Below are 17,934 nucleotides of genomic sequence, written 5' to 3'. Positions count from 1 at the left end.
GCGGCTCATACATAATTCACGGAGGAAACATTTTAAGTGCCAGTGCTTGCTGAGTCCATAAGCAACCACTTGATATTCCCGTTCTTTGTCTTCCTCCCCCCTCCCCCCATTTTTTTTTCTCGGTGCTCCATTCTTGCTCTCTGTTTTTCAGAAGATGAATATGGAATTCTATTCAAAACAGCTCAAAGGGAAACATTTCGTTCAGGCTCTAAGTTCTCCTTCTGACTTATGCTCCCTCCCTCAATGTCCCGACACCACCCGTTATTTCTCGGCAGAGCTCTGGTTCAAATCTGCTTGGTCAGTTAAAAAGCCTCTCAGGGATTACTGGCCGAGTAACATAGGTGTGCGCTGATCTGAGATCACCGGCAGCTCACCACCACCACTCAGCTTTCTCCTCTCCTCTCCTTTTCTATTGACCTTGTCTTATTGTCTCCCTCCTGTAGCTGAACATTACTGAGGGAACTTTTAAACCAAGTTACAGTTGTAGTCTTGATTGTAAAGACACTGGGCATGAAACCAGCAGGGCGTTGTTCTTTGGTTATTATACTCATGTGTTGATGGCTTGGGTCTATAGGAAGTGGCTAATGTTTCGAGGTGGGGTCTTGGGGAAAGATTAGACACTGAGGATGTATCTATAAAGGGGATTTGGGGATCATGCTGACCCTCTAGCCCCTGGTTTTTTTTCTATTATGTGTTATTGCTTTAGTGGGCCAACTTGCCATCATTACAAAATCTCCTGGATCAAGGAGTTTTAGCCTAGAACCTGTAGCACTGTGAGCCCAAGGCAATCTTTCTTCTAATGTGATGATCTTGGGTTCTTACCACAGCGACACAAAGCTGCTTGGCACACTGAAATGTGAATACCCTTCCATCTTTATACAGAGCTGTCTAGAACGCTACCACTCTCTTCTCCAATGTTTACATCAACCCCCCTTTAAAATTTTCCCTTAATATAGATAGAAAATCTTGAAAATTCAAATGTAGGGCCAATTAGATAAGAAAGGATTTGAACCTTGACATCAAGTGCATGTATTTGAAAGTCCACAGGGATTTCAAAGGGAGGCAGCAATTAATTAGCTCTAACACACATACACACACACAGACACACAGACACACAGACAGACAGACACATACACTCTCATACACACACAGACACACATACACACACATTCACACACACACACACACGAGAGAGAGAGAGAGAGAGAGAGAGAGAGAGAAGAGAGAGAGAGAGAGAGAGAGAGAGAGAGAGAAGGAATCTTTTAAAAAATTTAGATCATTGGCTAAGAATAATGCACTTTAAACACCAGAAATCATTGCCTGGAACTTAGGCAACAAATAGACGTAGCACCTTGTCTTTTCTTTCTCTTTCACCACCAAACCTTGATATGTTTCCATTAAAAAAAAGAAAAAAGATTGGGGTTTTAGAGATGCTAGTTTTATCGCCCTGAGCTACAGTGTTGGAGTCTCTTACTAAGTGAAAGCTTTTGGGCAGTTTGAGGAAGAGTTGGAATTGAACACTCGGCTGTGACCCGATGATCAGAAAAAATGTAGAAGCACTGGAACAGCCTTGACAGAAGTGTCTCTGCTTCATGTGAACACACGTGCATGCGCATGTGCAGACCAGAGGGCATCCCGGCTGAGGTTCCTTAGGTGCTGTATACTTCACCTTGTGCTTCAAGGCAGGTCTCTCACTAGCCCGGAACTCATCAAATAGACTAAGGCGGCTGCTCAGCAAACCCCAGTTGCCCTCCTGTCTCTGTTTCCCTAGTGCTGGATTGTAAGAGCTACGCCACAGCACCCAGCTTTTAAAATGTGGGTTCTCGGCACTGAACTTAAGTCCCATGCTTAGCAGGCAGGCGAGCACTTTACCACATGAGTCATATCTCCAGACCTCTTCTGCGTTTTTACAGAAAACAAGTTTTCCTCCTAAACCCTTCCTTACCGAGAAGGAATAAATCGGAGCATTTCAGAGGGTGTATCTCCTGGTTAGACGCACGGCTACCACCTTTCGCTTTGAGGATTTTTATTGGCACCTTGTGAATTATTTCCAATTAAATCATTTTTCTCTAATGAGCCATGAGTAAGGTTAGGCTGGGGGTAATTATCTAGTCAGGCCTGCTTTTCTCTGGCTTTATTTTAAAGAGATGGGTTGGTGTTGAAGCTACACAAGCATCGGCCACAGGGGTAGTAAAATCCATCCTGCATTTTGTAGTCTAAACAGTTTCAACCAAAGATTTAAAATCAATTACCCATCAGCGGCCCTTATGGTTCTGGGATGTCGGCATCTATGAATCTTAATGTGCCCAGACAGATCCCAAAGACTAACATCAGCTCCATGTTATGTTGTGTGTGTTTAGTAGTCGTTAGGATCAATTTCTAGAAATCAAGAGGATAATTTACCATCTCTCAGGCTGGCATGAAGCTTCTGCTTAGTGTGACTGCTTTGTGTTCAGTCCCTTTGTTTCAGCTTCTCTTCCTTATGCTCCACTGGGTGTAAATAAAAAGACTCTGCTTAACTGCAAGATCAAAGTGATTACCAGTCATCCATGGGAGAAAATGGAAAGGAAAAGGTTTTGGAATACTTGGGGAATAAACGTCTCATGTCACAATTCTGCTAGGCCCCTGGGCAGGTGCGCGTACACACATGCTCTGTGATGGGAAAAGTTTCAGGTGTGTCTGAACTGTTATGATTTATCCAGTACAAGTGGCTTTTGTTTAACTATCAGCTTTGTCTTGCTGGATACGACAGGGTGGTTTCTATGGAAGCTGGATGTATTCAGTGCAGGGGGATTGCTCTGTCTCACACGCTCATTCAAAGGCACACAGCAATACATGTTTTGTATTTTAGAACTTGAAAGTACTCAGACATCTTTTACTATTAAATTAGTTGGTGTTCTTTATATTTACCAGGCCTGGCTGGTCTTTAGGAAGGACTTAAAATGGATGTGAATAACTGTTCCTCCACTAGCCACCTTTTAATTATACTTCATTTTATTTTATTTATCTATTTACTTAACTTTATTATGAAAATACCAGACTTACTTCATGAAGCCACACCCTTGGCTAATTGGCTGGAAGATGCCGTCCAGACTTGGGTCACCTTGCCCTCCTATGCTCATTTTTCTCTTGAAAGGGATCTTTCCCCATAGTCCAGGCTGGTGTAGAACTCACTATATAGCCCAGGCTCTCCTCAGGCTCATTGTGCCCACTTTGGCCTGAGCCTCCGAAGTATGCTGTTATGTGCTTGTGCCTTATGTTTGAGGATTTCCAAAAGGTTGTCAGATCCTCTGGAGCTGGAATTAGGGATGGTTGAACAAGTGCTCTAAACTACTGAGCCATCTCTCCAGCCCTGGTTTTCTTTCCTTGATGATGACCGGCCACAAAGAAAAGCAGCAGCAATGAAAGACAGTTCTAGAGATGGTCTTTAGACTGGAAATGGTATGCCAGGGTCCTTGGGGTCCAGGCTGTAAGGATGCATTCAGAAAAAGAAGGGTTGGTTTTGTGGCTATCTAAGTGACATGACTTAGCAAACGTGTTAGAGGTTTATTCTTTCTCACCTCCCTTTTTAAGTAAAAATTAAAAAAAAAATGAGACTTGGGAAAATGATACACAACTTGAAAATCTGCATAAGAAGGTGTAGCCATGAACATGGTTCAAACAAGCAAGTGCCATGAGTCTGAACTAGGGACAGAAGTGAGAGTCGATGTGACCAGGACAAGTCATGCTCAATCCTAGGAGAACTGTGTTGGTAGAGAATGAAATGTAATTCAAGGTCCCAGCCTGATTCCGTGATGATTCGTTTTAAAACTGTCTAGTTATGCAGATACATTATTGTTGCTATTGTTTCCCAACACTTAGTGGTACTCCAAACGTGGAAGAGTTAATTGGAATATAAGTGTTATCAGCTAAGATCTTATTATTTAAAAATTATAATTGAGAGAATTTGTCTAGTAAGGAAAAGGTGGAGTGGCTACCAGGGTGAACTACCAGAGTAAGAAGCTATACAACCCGAATTGAGTAAGATAACGCACCCTAGGAATGTTACAAAATTACAACTCTAAAAACCGCACATCGACTATTGATTGTAATAGTGTGGTTTAATAGATGTTGTCTAGAATTGCAGATATAGAAATGTAGAACCCATGTGGTCTTGGTCTTATGATATAACAGGGCTGTGGCACCTGTGGACTCATAGTAACTGTGGTGTCTTGCACGAGACCTGCACAAGATCAAGCCATATAGCATTCCAGCATGTAGTAGGGGAGGTACCATTCCATATGAGAAGCTATTGACCATCGATGACTTCTGGGAGAGGAAGGGTTAGTTTTCTTTGAGGGTGTGGTTCTAGGTAGGTTGACTACATCCATACATATATGTGTAGCACATATTGGACTTAGTGGGTTACAAAAAATATGGACATGAAGTTAAAAGTGGGGTAAGACCTGACAGGAGTTATGAATAAATATGATCAAAACATATTTTAATTATGTGTAGACCTTTTAAAGGATTAATAAAACAAATCCTATTTGGCAGAAAGGGAACAATAAAACTGTGAATATTAGTTTTTATTCCTAAGTTCTTTCCAATTTGAATTTTTACCATATGATCGGGATAATCATATAAAGATTTTTAAAAGTCTGTTCATAAGTATCTGTTTTCCCAATAGTATTTCTCATGATGGCAAAAAATAATATTCCTTCTACAAATAGCAAAAGCTGAATGAAGTTTGTTTTAGAATCAGTTTACTTCTTTTGCATTGTAATTGGTATAGCACACACACCACTATCTCTCAGAATTCCTTAGGCATTTGCTTGAATAACTGAGTTAAAATTAAGATTACATGGCACATCAAATTTAAGTAAATGAATATTTACAAATATTTCTATTCATTACTTTGTGTATTTCTTTATAATCTTTTCTAAATCAAAGTTTATTAACTATTCCCTTTATCATATGAAAGAAAATTCCGGCAACTGATACTCAAGGGTTCCCAGATGAGTTGTTATAAAGCCTTACCTTGTAAAGACTCTCTTGTACATAATGAATTTAGTTCACATAAATAAATAAATCACCTGCGGAGAAAAGAGTGTGCTTGCTGGCAACTGAAGCATTATCTTTTTATAAGCCCTTGTAAAACATGACTGCTTTTCACCCAAAGTCTCAGAATAGCTTCTAAAAATTGCCATTTTTGAGTTTCCTATAAACGTGGAAAGACACACAGAACTGGGAACTGTTGAAAACCTATTCATAGAGCCACATTCACACAGACTTTTGAACTTGGACACGTGTTGCACAAGAGAAAAGAGAAATGCATGTTGTCTGTCTTGTCAGTCTGTCTGTTTTGCTTTTCCTGTTGAATTGTCCTGGACCCTGTGATAGAAACCCAGAAATTACTTTACATTTAAAACAATTGCCTATGTTTTCAATGTGCTCTGAGACTCTGTCTGATATGAGTAGGATTATTTTGTATAACTTTATAGTGTGCCTTAAAATGACACATTCCCCAGTTGAATATCACATTCCCAAGTTGAGTCACAAGACTTGGTCAATTTAATTTTTTGCTCTTTTTCTAGAACCTAATATGGTTAGCACTTAGCTAATAACTTGTGCATTAAAAATAGCAGGGCTACTTCTGAACATTATACATTGTTACTATAGATTAGGACTCTGTTCTAGTTTCATTTCTGCCGCTGTGACAAAGTATCATAGCCATCAGTAGTTTAGGGGAGAATGGGTTTGTTCAGCTTGCAATTCCATGTTACAGTCTGTTGTTGAGAGTAAGTCAAGGCAGGAACTCAAACAGCTAGTCACATCTTATGCACAGTGAAGAGTAGAGAGACATAAATGTGTGAGCGGTTATTTCCTTATCTGCTTGCTGTCACCTAAATTTCTTGTCTCATACTGTTCAGGAGCTCCTGTGTAGGGAATGGTGCCACCCATAATGGTCTGGGTCTTTATATATTGATTAAAAATCAAGACAGTCTCCCACAGACAATCTCACAGGATGACCTGATCTAGATAATCTATTAAGTTTCTTAGCCAACACAATCAACACTCCATGATTGTGTGTGTGTGTGTGTGTGTGTGTGTGTGTGTGTGTGTGTGTGAGAGAGAGAGAGAGAGAGAGAGAGAGAGAGAGAGAGAGAGAGAGAGAGAGAGAGAGAGAGAGAGAGAACATGCAAGTGTGACTTTTATTGAGAGAGAAAGAGAGTGAGAGAGAATGAAGAAACACAAACTTGGGTGCATAAGTGTGGATTGATGTTAAGGATGATTGGTGATTGGACAATGGAGAGATAGGCAGGGAAAAGGTAGGAAAATGGAAGAGAAGGGGGAATTCAAGATGGACCTGGAGAAAGCATACCTCGATCCTGGTGGTCGTAATTGGCAATAGGTAGATATGAATATTCTTAAGGGATTCTATAGGTCTTTTTATTTCTTATAGAAGGATAGTTTGCATCTTTGTTCATTGGATTTAATTTTCTTGTTTAGTGGTTTATGAATTGAGAATTTGACATATAAACCTACCATGAAAAGCTACAGAGATTTAGAGTCATGTTTGTGCCAGAAAGTGGGGTAAAGAAACATGCCAGGGTGGTTGTATCTGCCTGGGACATAAGCAATGGGGCTGGTGGAGTGAACCACCTGGGAAAGGAATCCCCTGGAGAGGGTGGCTTGTGGACCGAGTGACCGAGTCTGTACACTTGGCTCCATACTAAAGTGGTGTCTGCAGGTCAATAAAGATACAAGCCATCCTTTAAATATTTACTGCAACAGGTAGGGGGGATCTGGGAGGAGTTTGGAGAGAGAAAAGGTTATGATTAAAATATATTGCATTAGCTAACCATTGGTCTGAACTCAGGGATCCCAATGTGGTTGCTAAAGAAAGAACCTAAGTAGCTAAAAGGAGTAGCAACCTAATGGGAAGATAACAACATTATCAACCAACCAAATCCTCAAAAACTCCCATTGAGTAAAACACCAACCTTTGTGCTCACTTTGAGAGACCTATTGTAGGTAGCTGAAGATAGCCGTGTCTGGCATCAATGTGAGAAGAGACTCCTGTTCCAGAGAGGGCATGCTTTCCCTATGTAGGGGGCTGCCAAGGCAATGGGGTGGAGAGAGGGATCAGAAGGAAGTGCACCTTTGTGAAGGCAAATGAAGGGGGAGGATGGAAGCAGGGAAGGGTAAAGGGATAACATCTCAAATGTAAATACAGAGTATCTAATAAGAATATATTGCATTAACTTCTCAATAAATCAGTAAAATAAAAAAAAAAAAAAAAGACTCCTTCCATCTAAGCCCAGGTTGTGTCAAGTTGATAATAAAACCTAACCATCAAGCCTCTATTATATCCAAGCACTGCATGCATTTAAGCTTCAATGTAACCCTATTAGGTAGGTATTACTTATATTAGTATTATTTTATGAGTGAGACAACTGAGTCCCAGAGAGGTCAAGTAACCTGCTTTGAGTCACAGAGCAAGCTGTAGATAAAGCTGGATTCATCTTTGTTCCCTCAACAAGCCACTAGATTTCGAGAGGGAGGTAGAGTCTTTTTATGTGGGTTGGTGGTGAGAGTGAAGAGGATGAGTGGATGGGTAGGAACAGGACGGTATCCGATGGCGATAATCTTGGCAAAGGTTGGGCTGGATGTAGGACTTTTCCTGTTTTGTAGGGACAGATGCTATCCAGTGTGTGAAAAGGGGGGGGACAACCCTCAGGCTAATGCATGGCACCACATATAATGCTGTCATTGGAAAAAAAAAAGAATTGCTTTGCTTTAGAGCAGGATGTTGTGTTTGTAAAGTGATTTCTACCTTCCAAAGCATTTGACGTTCTTTATCTTACAGATTACACTGTGAGGAAGCATTGTGATTTCCACTTGGTCAAGACTCAGGAACTGGAAGGGGTGAACCATGTACTCTGCACCAGGTCTGCAACGGGGCCCAAGCCTTTGGTTTTTTTTTTTTTTTTTTTTTTTCTGTGTCATTATTCTTGAATGCTGTAGTGATTCCCGGGTAACTAGAGTGATAAGGGATCTATGGCAATCATGCCTTTTAATTTTCAAGTGTAAATAATTTGGGGCACCAGATAGATGGAATAGTATGAAATCTAGTATTTCATCGTATCTCTCTGTGTCTTCTTGTGTTTTCCATGCTTCTCTTCCTGTCCACTGTGTTTCTCTGTGCCTGCTGTGCATTGTGTCCTGACCAGATTCCATTTCTTATGTCTGGTTTTGTCCCCATTGTGTCACCTCTCTGTTTTTTTTTTTTTTTTTTGTGTTCTCTCATGTCTCTTTTGTGTCCCCCCCTCCAGTCTTTACTCACAGACTTCTATTGGTGGGAATAAACACGAAGAATGTAACACTGAAAAGGGCCCACAGATATCCTTTGGCATGAGAAGATACTTTGACAGCCAACATCCCTTGGATAGTCCACCTCCACACCTGACTTCTGTTACACAAGCTGGTTCCATCTTTCTGCTCTGCATGCAAGGACTCATGTGGCATACTCACTCTGTATAAGTGATGTCATCAGTCACCAGTCTTAAGCACAGTAGAGTCGACAGAGTAGCAGTCCCCTCCTAATTTATCAGCTTCAAATGACTTATGTATTAGCCTGGCCTCTAATTCTTTAGCTTTTAAAAATACCAGCATTATTCTTGAAAATAAGATATGAATCTGTGTCCAGACCCACAGGCAGAGCAGGCACACTGCAATCAGGACTCGTGGCCTGCCCACAGAGAAACTGAGCACCCAGAGGAGATGCAGGAGTGTTCTCCCTCCTGAGCCCATGGGTAGGCCCACACTTTCTCTCCACTGACTATCTGGAAAGAGACCTCAAGGAACTCTCAGGGCACAGCTATCATGTTACTGCTTTGGTCGGTGCCCTTCAGGCCTCCATCTGCACCCAGAGCTAGAGCTGGCCCATCACCATCAGAACTCATAGCCTGCCCATAGAGAGCTGAACACCCAGGACCAATCTCCCTCTGGAACCCATGGCTCACAGACGCACAGGAAAGACAGGCTCCAATCAGAGAAAATAAGAATAACTAACATCGAAGATAAGATGACAATAGGCAAGCACAAGAATCTATGCAACAGAAACCAAGACAACCTGGCAACATCAGAACCCAGGTCTACCACCACAGCAAGCAGTGTATATCCCAACACACCCAAAAGATAAGATTTGGACTTAAAATCATGCCTCATGCAGATGATAGAGGGCCTCTAGAAGTGCATGAATAACTTCCTTAAAGAAATACAGGAGAACACAGATAAACAAGTACAAGCCCTTAGAGAGGTCAGGAGTCACAGTTGCAAGCATCACCAACAGAATACAATAGATTGAAGAGAGAATCTTAGGGGCAGAAGATATCATAGAAACCATTGATACAAGACTCAGAGAAAATGTAAAAATTAAAAAAAAAAAATCCTAACCGAAAAGATCCAGGAAATTCAGGACACAATGAGAAGACCAAATCTAAGGATAATAAGTGTAGAAGAGAGTGAAGACTCCCAATTAATATGTAAAGTAAGTATCTTCAACAAAATTATAGAAGAAAACTTCCCTAACCCAAAGAAAGATAACCATGAACATACAAGAAGTCTAGAGAACTCCAAATAGATAGGACCAGAAAAGAAATTTCTCTTGACACATAATAGTCAAACACTAAATGTTCAAAACAAAGAAAATATACTAAAGCAGTAAGGGAAAAAGGACATGTAACATATAGAGGCAGACCAATCAGACTTACACCAGACTTCTCAACAGAGACTATAAAAGCTAGATGATCCTGGACAGACATCATACAGATCCTAAGAGAACCCAAATGCCAGCCCAGGTTACTATATCCAGCAAAACTCTCAGTTACTATAGATGGAGAAACCAAAATATTCCAGGACAAGACAAGATTTACACAATATCTGTCCACAAATCCAGCCCTACAAAAGATAATAGGCAGAAAATTCCAACACAAGGAGGGAAACTACACCCTAAGAAAAGCAAGAAAATAATCCTCTTGCAACAAAACCAAAAGAGGAAAGGCACACATAGTTCTACCTCTAACAACCAAAATAACAGGAAACAACAATCATTATTCCATAATATCTCTTAACATCAATGGACTCAATTCCCAAATAAAAAGACAGACTATCAGACTGGATATGTAAACAGGACCCAACATTTTGCTGCATACAGAAAACTCATCTCATAAACAGATAGGCACTACCTCAGAGTAAAAGGGTTGGGAAATTTTTTTCTAAGCAAATGGTTCTGAGAAACAAACCAGAGTAGCTATCCTACTATCAAATAAAATAGAGTTTTTAACCAAAAGTTATCAAAAAAGGTAAAAAAGGACACTTTTTACTCATCAAAGGAAAAAAATCTGTCAAGATGAACTCTCAATCCTGAACATCTATATTCCAAATACAAGAGCATCTACATTCATAAAAGAAATTCTAAAACTAAAGCTGAAAGCATATATTACACCACACACAATAACAGTGGGAGACTTTAACACCCCATTCTCATCAATGGACAGATGATGGAAGCAGAAACTAAACAAACACACAGTTAAACTAACATAAGTTATGAACCAAATGGATTTAACAGACATCTATAGAATATTTCATCCTAAAACTAAAGAATATACCTTCTTCTCAGCACTTCATGGCACCCTCTCCAAGACTGACCATATAGTTGATCACAAAACAGGCCTCAACAGATATAAGAGCATTGAAATAATCCCATTCATTCTATCAGATCACCATGGACTAAGGCTGGTCTTCAATAACAAAAAACAGAACAAACAAACAAACAAAAAAACAACAAAAGGCCCACATACACATGAAAACTGCAAATGCTCTACTCAGTGATAGCTTGGTCAAGAAAGAAATAAAGAACGAAACCAAAGACATTTTAGAATTTGTTAAAAATGAAGGCACAACATACCCAAAATTATGGCACACAATGAAAGCAGTGCTAAGAGGAAAACTCATAGCTCTGAGAGCCTCCAAAAAGTAACTGGAGAGAGCATATAGTAATAGCTTGACAGCATACATGAGAAAGCTCTAGAACAAAAAGAAGCAGATACACCCTAGAGGGGAAGATGGCAGGAAATAAACTCAGAGCTGAAATCAAGCAAATAGAAATGAAAAGAACTATACAAAGAATTAACAAAACCAAAAATTGGTTTTTTGAGAAAATCAACAAGATTGATAAACGCTTAGCCAGACTAACAAGAGGGCACAGAGAGAGTATCCAAATTAACAAAATCAGAAATGAAAGGGAGACAACAACAGAAACTGAAGAAATTCAAGAAATCATCAGATCTTACTATAAAATCTTAAACTCCACAAAACTGGAAATTCTAGAGGAAATGGACAATTTTCTAGACAGATACCAGGTACCAAAGTTAAATCAGGATCAAATAGACTATCTAAACCTTCATAAAAGACCTAATACCAATACTCTCCAAACTTTTCCACAAAATAGAAAGAGAAGGAACACTACCCAACTCATTCTTCAAAGCCACAATTACACTCATTCCTAAACCACACAAAGACCCTATAAGAAAAGAGAACTTCAGACCAATTTCTCTCATGAACACTGATGCAAAAATACTCAATAAAATTCTTGCAAACTGAATTCAAGAACACATCAAAATGATCACTCACCCTGATCAAGTAGGCTTCATTCCAGTGATGGAAGGATGGTTCAATATATGGAAATTTAGATGCTGAGAAAGCATTTGACAAAATTCAACACCCCTTCATTTTAAAAGACTTGGAAAGATCAGAAATTCAAGGCCCATAAGTAAACACAGTAAAAGCAATATATAGCAAATCAGTAGCCAACATCAAACTAAATGGTGGGAGACTTGAAGCAATCCCACTAAAATCAGGGACTAGACAAGGATGCCCACTATCTCCCTACCTATTCAATATAGTACTTGAACTACTAGCCAGAGCAATCAGACAGCAAAAGGAGGTCAAAGGGATAAAAATTGGAAAGGAAGAAGTCAAAATATCACTATTTGAAGATGATATGATAGTATACTTAAGTGACCCCCAAAATTCCACCAGAGAACATCTATAGCTGATAAGCAACTTCAGCAATGTGGCTGTATATAAAATTAACTCAAACAAATCAGTAGCCTTTCTCTCCTCAAAGGACAAACAGGTTGAGAAACAAATTAGAGAATCTACACCCTTCACAATAGTCACAAAGAATAGAAAACACATTGGTGTGACCCTAACCAAGCAAGTGAAGGATATGTATGACAAGAACTTCATGTCTCTGAAGAAGGAAACTGAGGATGACTTCAGAAGTTGGAAAGATCTCATGCTCATGGATTGGAAGGATCAACATTGTAAAAGTGTTCATCTTGCCTAAAGTCATCAACAGGTTCAATGCAACCCCCATGAAAATACCAACTCAATTCTTCATAGAGTTAGAAAAAACAATTTGCAAATTCATTTAGAATAATAAAAAAATCAAGGATAGCAAAAACCATTCTCAACAATATAACAATTTGCAGAGGAATCACTATCCCTGACCTCAAGCTGTATTACAGATCAATAGTGATAAAAACTTTATGGTATTGGTACAGAGACAGGCAGGTAGATCAATGGAATAGAATTAAAGACCCAGAAATGAACCCACACACCTACGGTCACTTGATCTTTGACAAAGGAACTAAACACATTCAATGGAAAAAGGACAGCTTTTTCAACAAACAGTGCTGGTTCAACTGGCAATCAGCATGCAGAAAAATGCAAATCGATCCTTTCTTATCTGCTTGTACAAAGCTCAATTCCAAGTGTATCAAAGATCTCCACATAAAACCAGGTACACTGAAACTAATAGAACAGAAAGTGGGGAAGAGCTTAGAACACATAGGCATCAGGGAAATGCAAATCAAAACAACCCGGAGATCCCACCTCACACCAGTCAGAATGGCTAAGATTAAAAACTCATGTGACAGAAGATGCTGGAGAGGATGTGGAGAAAGAGGAACACTTATCCACTGTTGGTAGGGCTCTAAGCTGGTACAACCACTCTGAAAATCAGTCTGGAGGTTCCTCAGAATATTGGACACAGTACTATCTTAGGACCCAGCTATACCACTCCTGGGCGTATACCCAAAAGAAGCTCTAACATCTAACAAGGATACATGTTCCACCATGTTCACAGCAGCCTTATTTATAATAACCAGAAGCTGGAAAGAACTCAGATGTTGTTCAACAGAGGAATGGATACAGAAATTGTGGTACATTTACACAATGGAGGACTACTCAGCTATTAAAAACAATGACTTCATGAAATTCCTAGGCAAAACTTGAAGCTATTATCTTGAGTGTGGTAACCCAGTCATAAAAGAACACTCATGGTATGTACTTACTGATAACCAGATACTAGAACCAAAGTTCCAAATAACCAAGAAACAATTCACAGAAATTTTGAAACTCAAAGAGAAGGAAGGCCAGAAGGTAGATGTCTCAGTCCTTCTTAGAAAGGAGAACAGAAACACTCATGGGAAGAAATAATGGACAGATAGAGGAGCAGGGATTGAAGAAAAGATCATCCAAAGTCTGCCTCATCTGGGGATCCATCTTATATGTAGCCACTAAACCCATGCACTATTCCTGATGCCAAGAAGTGCTTACTGGTAGGAATCTCATATGAATGCCTCCTCAGAGGCTCTGCCAGAACCATGCTGATACAGATGATGATGTTTGCAGTTAACCATCTGACTGAATATGGAGAAACCAATGAAGGAGCTAGAGAAAGGACTGAAGGATCTGAAAATGTCTGCAACCCCAATGGGAAGAACAACATTACCAACCAACCAAACCCTCCAGAGCTCCCAAGGGCTAAAACACCAACCAAATGAGTATGAATGGAGAGACCCATGGCTCCAGGTGCATATGCAGCAGAGGACAGCATTCTTTGGCATCAATGATAGGAGAGGACTTTGGTCCATCGGAGACTCGTTTTCCCAGTGTAGGGGAATGTGAGGGCACTGAGGTAGGAGAGGGAGCACCTTCATGGAGGCAATGGGAGGGGGAGGGGAGATGGGATTGGCAGAAAGGGGATAACATATGAAATGTAAATACAGAAAATATCCAATTAAAAAAAAACGGGGCATGCATAAACACCTTTAGGAGTTTATGTCCATTGAGAGGAATAGCAAAAGTTTTCAAGATTTTGCCAGTGTGATTTTTCTACCAGAACAGTGGTCACTGGTGTCTTTGTGCTCTCTACTGTCTTCATTTGTCTGTTTCCTCATGATAGGAAGCATCCGTGGACTCCTAGGACCTACTTAATATTAACATTTCTCTCTATGGGGATAAAAGTTTCCACAGGAAAAGATAGAGGTACTTACCTTTGGTCATGACGATTCCTGCCAGTGTTTTGTGGCGGGCATACACAGATGTCAGGCCGACTGTCAGTTCACGGAACTTCTGTGTGACCAGCTGGGACACAGAATCTGCAAAATCCTGTAAGACACAAGCATCAGTGCTCTTTGATGCGCCGGACAGAAGGAACACCTGACAGCTGGCTAGTGTACCCCTCTCTCAGGGCTCTGCCTCCTCTGGAGGAGCCAGCACTTCCCTGTTACCTGCTTCTCTCTGATCCATGACCTTCAGAAGGAGTTGGTTGTGAGGAATTAACCCCTTTGCCCGAAGTCCAGCTTGTGTCTGACTGCATCCTTGCTTTGTATCAGGGCAGGTCCTACCTCCTGTCTGAGCAAGTCCCTGCCCCGTGTTTGAATAGGTGCCTGGCCTGTGTCTGAGCAGCTTTCTGACCTGTGTCTAAGGAAACCCCTGGCCCATGGCTGAGCAGTTTCCTGCCCTGTGTCCCAGCAGGTGCTTACCCTGTGCTCTCTACTGAACAGGGAGCCTTTACACGAGGACATGTGGTTTTTCTTATCCTCATTCTGCACAGCAGCAATCTCAGAGCATGCATTCAGGTAAAACTTGATGGGGGTGGGGGAGGAGGAGGGGGAGGGGGAGGGGGAGGGATCATACATTCATTATCTTTGCCACACTGCCCCCCTTTTCTTTTTAAAAGACAGTGGCTCCCTACCTTCCTAATACTGTGACCCTTTAATACAGTTCTTCATGTTGTAGTGACCCCCCGCCATTAAAATTATTTGCATTACTACTTTATAACTGTAACTTTGCTGTTATGAATCGTAGTATAAATATCTGATGTACAGGATATCTGACATGTGACTCCAGGGGTTGAGACCTGCTGTTTTAGAATCAGAGACCAGTGTTTAAGCAGCTAAAACACCTCAGGGGACTCTTGGGGAGGACTGATCACCTCAGCTTGTGTCACAGCCTCTGCTCTCTTTCAGACAGATGAAGACAAAGACAAGTATGCACACATGCACACAAACAGCATGCAGTGCACATAGCACACACACACACACATGTACACACAATATATATGCACTCACAAGACACAATGAACACATTACACATGCATGCATGCACATATGTATGTATATATCCATACTCATAAGCACATACATATACACATGTATGTGCACATCAGTGCACACACACACCAAGTTAACTTGGCCTTTGGTGAACTTGTCTTAAGGCCAATTCACATTTCTATTAAAGCAGCACAGTATAGTAAGTGACAGAGTCTACATAGTATGGCTCTGTGGCCACTCCTCCTCCAGGTCCTGCACTGTAACCCTGTGTTCTTCTAATTGTGGAAACTCCATGTCTTCTTTTACTAGGGAAGCTTGCATGGTGTGACTGTCACAGGCCTTGCAGCAAAAGAAAACCTGCTTAGAATCCCAATTCTACCACCTATGAGCTGTGATAAGTCATTTACAACCTCTGAGCCCCATTTAACCAGTTTGCAAGGTCATCCTCTTTAATTTTCACCTGACCGTGCTTTGGGAATGATTAGATGAATTATCACTTCTTAGATGCTTAGCACAGTGCCTCACATTTGGTAAGGGCTCAATAATGATGCTGTAACTGTTATTCTTGTCATTATTGTCCCTGGTCTTTGCAGGTACTGACAAAGTCTATTTGTAACCAAATCAAAATATCAAACATTGAACCAGCTTTTCTTTTTGGTGAATTGGATGTTAATGCTTCTATCATGTACATTTTGATATTGTGCAGGCAACTGATGCTGTAGACATCTGTTATATAAAAGATATAATTTACATGTTATCTAAGAGATAAATTGACAAGCTAAAGATTTCATTTCTATGCAATAAAGTGTGTTCATGTGCAACCAGGGCTGCCTCAGGAAACAATTCTGCCCACAAGAATAACCAGGCGTTTCCCCTCCCAGTTCTTCATTGATAAAGTGTGGGCAGTAAGGAGGCCCTCTAAGACGTTTTCCTTGTCACTGGTGTGTCTGGTGCTTATGCTCTGAAATGCTTTATCGATCACCATAGAATCCACAAATTGGGCTTCCCCAAGTGCCTGTGGCGCTGGGCGGGGCTTCCCCCAAGTGGCTGTGGTGTTGGGCGGGGCTTCCTCCAAGTGGCTGTGATACTGAGCAGGGAGAGAAGAGGCAAGTCCTGATTTTTCCAGGACTTTGGTTGATACAGCTTCTCTCCCCAGCTCTTCTTCCGACTCGAGCTGCTTGGTGAGAGACGATGATCTCCAGGAGGTCGCCAGGAAGACAGACTTTTAGCAATAAATCCTGGGTCTGTTTGAGGTTGCCCTGTCCTTTTATATCTAGAGACTGAGGTCTAAAGAAGGCAGTCTACATTTCTAGACAGCTCGCATGCTAAGACATGATAGTGCTGAGGAGTGGCTATAACTAGGGAACTTAGAACAGGAAAATCTTACTATACTACGGTTTTGGCTGGAGGCTGAAGCCTGAGGTCATCAGGGCAACTCTGCCTCTGAGGGTTCTAGTAGAAGAGCCTTCCCACTTCCTCCAGTGTCCAAAGCATCACAGTTTGTCACTAGGGGCAGGCCTTGGGATTTTATAACATGATCCCATCTCCTGTCCTCTTTCTGCTTCTTGACTATGAACTCAGTATGGTAGTTGGCTCACAGTCCATGCCTTTCCTGCGGTGGTAGAACTGTAAGGCAAGATGAACCCTTTCTCCCTTAAGTTGCTTCTGAGACCCTGGCATAAAGTTCCATCTCAGCCTCTGAGTTATTGCCTGTGTCTTGGGGACACTGCCCCTGCTGACGCGCTCTGCCACAGTTCTTACACTTCAGGCTGTAAAGCCAGGACAGCTAGTTTGTTTATTTATTTATTTATTTATTTATTTATTTATTTATTTATCCACAGGCATGACCTATCGATTGCTTTTCTTACTGCTTTCTTACTGCTGATACGTCACTTCAGGGAGGAGGGGTTTACTTTTGTTTATAGTTCCAAAAACTAAGCTCCATTATGGTGGGAGGAGGCATGGCAGAACAAGCATTGTCTCCAGTCTTAAAGGAAAGAACATATAGGAAATGGGGGCAGGCTGTACAAATGCCTGCCTTAGGTGTTCTTCCTCCAGGAAGGCTCCACCTCTTGAGGACCAGGTGTTTGTACATAGCGGGCTCATTTCACATTAAATCCACAGCACATGGTTTTCCTTAATTTCTATTTGTTTTGGGGCAGTTCCAGTATTCATTGAGAAAACTGAAGGGACTGTTCTATTTAAGCACCATGGTCATGTGTGCGTGTTCTTGGTTGCAGACTAGGTAGCAGCCTTCACAGCAGGCCCCAATCCTCACCATTCATCGTCAAGGAGGGCGGTATCATCCCCATCTAAAGAGAAGGTCTGATGTCAAGTCATGCTACCAGAGCAATCTTGAGAACTTTGGAGCCAAGCTCTGAGCTAGAGAGAGCAAAGGACCCAAGATTTGGCTGTCAGGAACAGTTCCTCTCCCTAAGGGTACAGAGGGTGTCAAGTGTTCACAGTGAGATCCCAGAGAAAA

The 17,934-nt window shown here is 41.1% G+C and overlaps 1 protein-coding gene across 2 annotated transcripts in view; it reads right to left on the bottom strand.

The window, feature by feature from the left end:
• The window catches only part of ADARB2 (adenosine deaminase RNA specific B2 (inactive)), a gene marked incomplete at both ends in the record, with an annotated part of 517,175 nt that overhangs the window by 74,838 nt on the left and 424,403 nt on the right, over positions 1-17,934 (bottom strand). For both annotated transcript variants that reach the window (XM_080918367.1, XM_080918368.1), the window contains one exon: positions 14,391-14,505. In XM_080918367.1, coding sequence (XP_080774493.1) covers positions 14,391-14,505 — 115 coding nt within the window. The remainder of the gene's footprint in view (positions 1-14,390; positions 14,506-17,934) is intronic.

The sequence above is a fragment of the Micromys minutus genome, assembly GCF_963924665.1.
Source record: "Micromys minutus genome assembly, chromosome: 6".
Classification (NCBI taxonomy): domain Eukaryota; kingdom Metazoa; phylum Chordata; class Mammalia; order Rodentia; family Muridae; genus Micromys; species Micromys minutus.
Note: the sequence above shows the minus strand (reverse complement) of the source record. Positions and strands in the feature narration are given on the sequence as shown.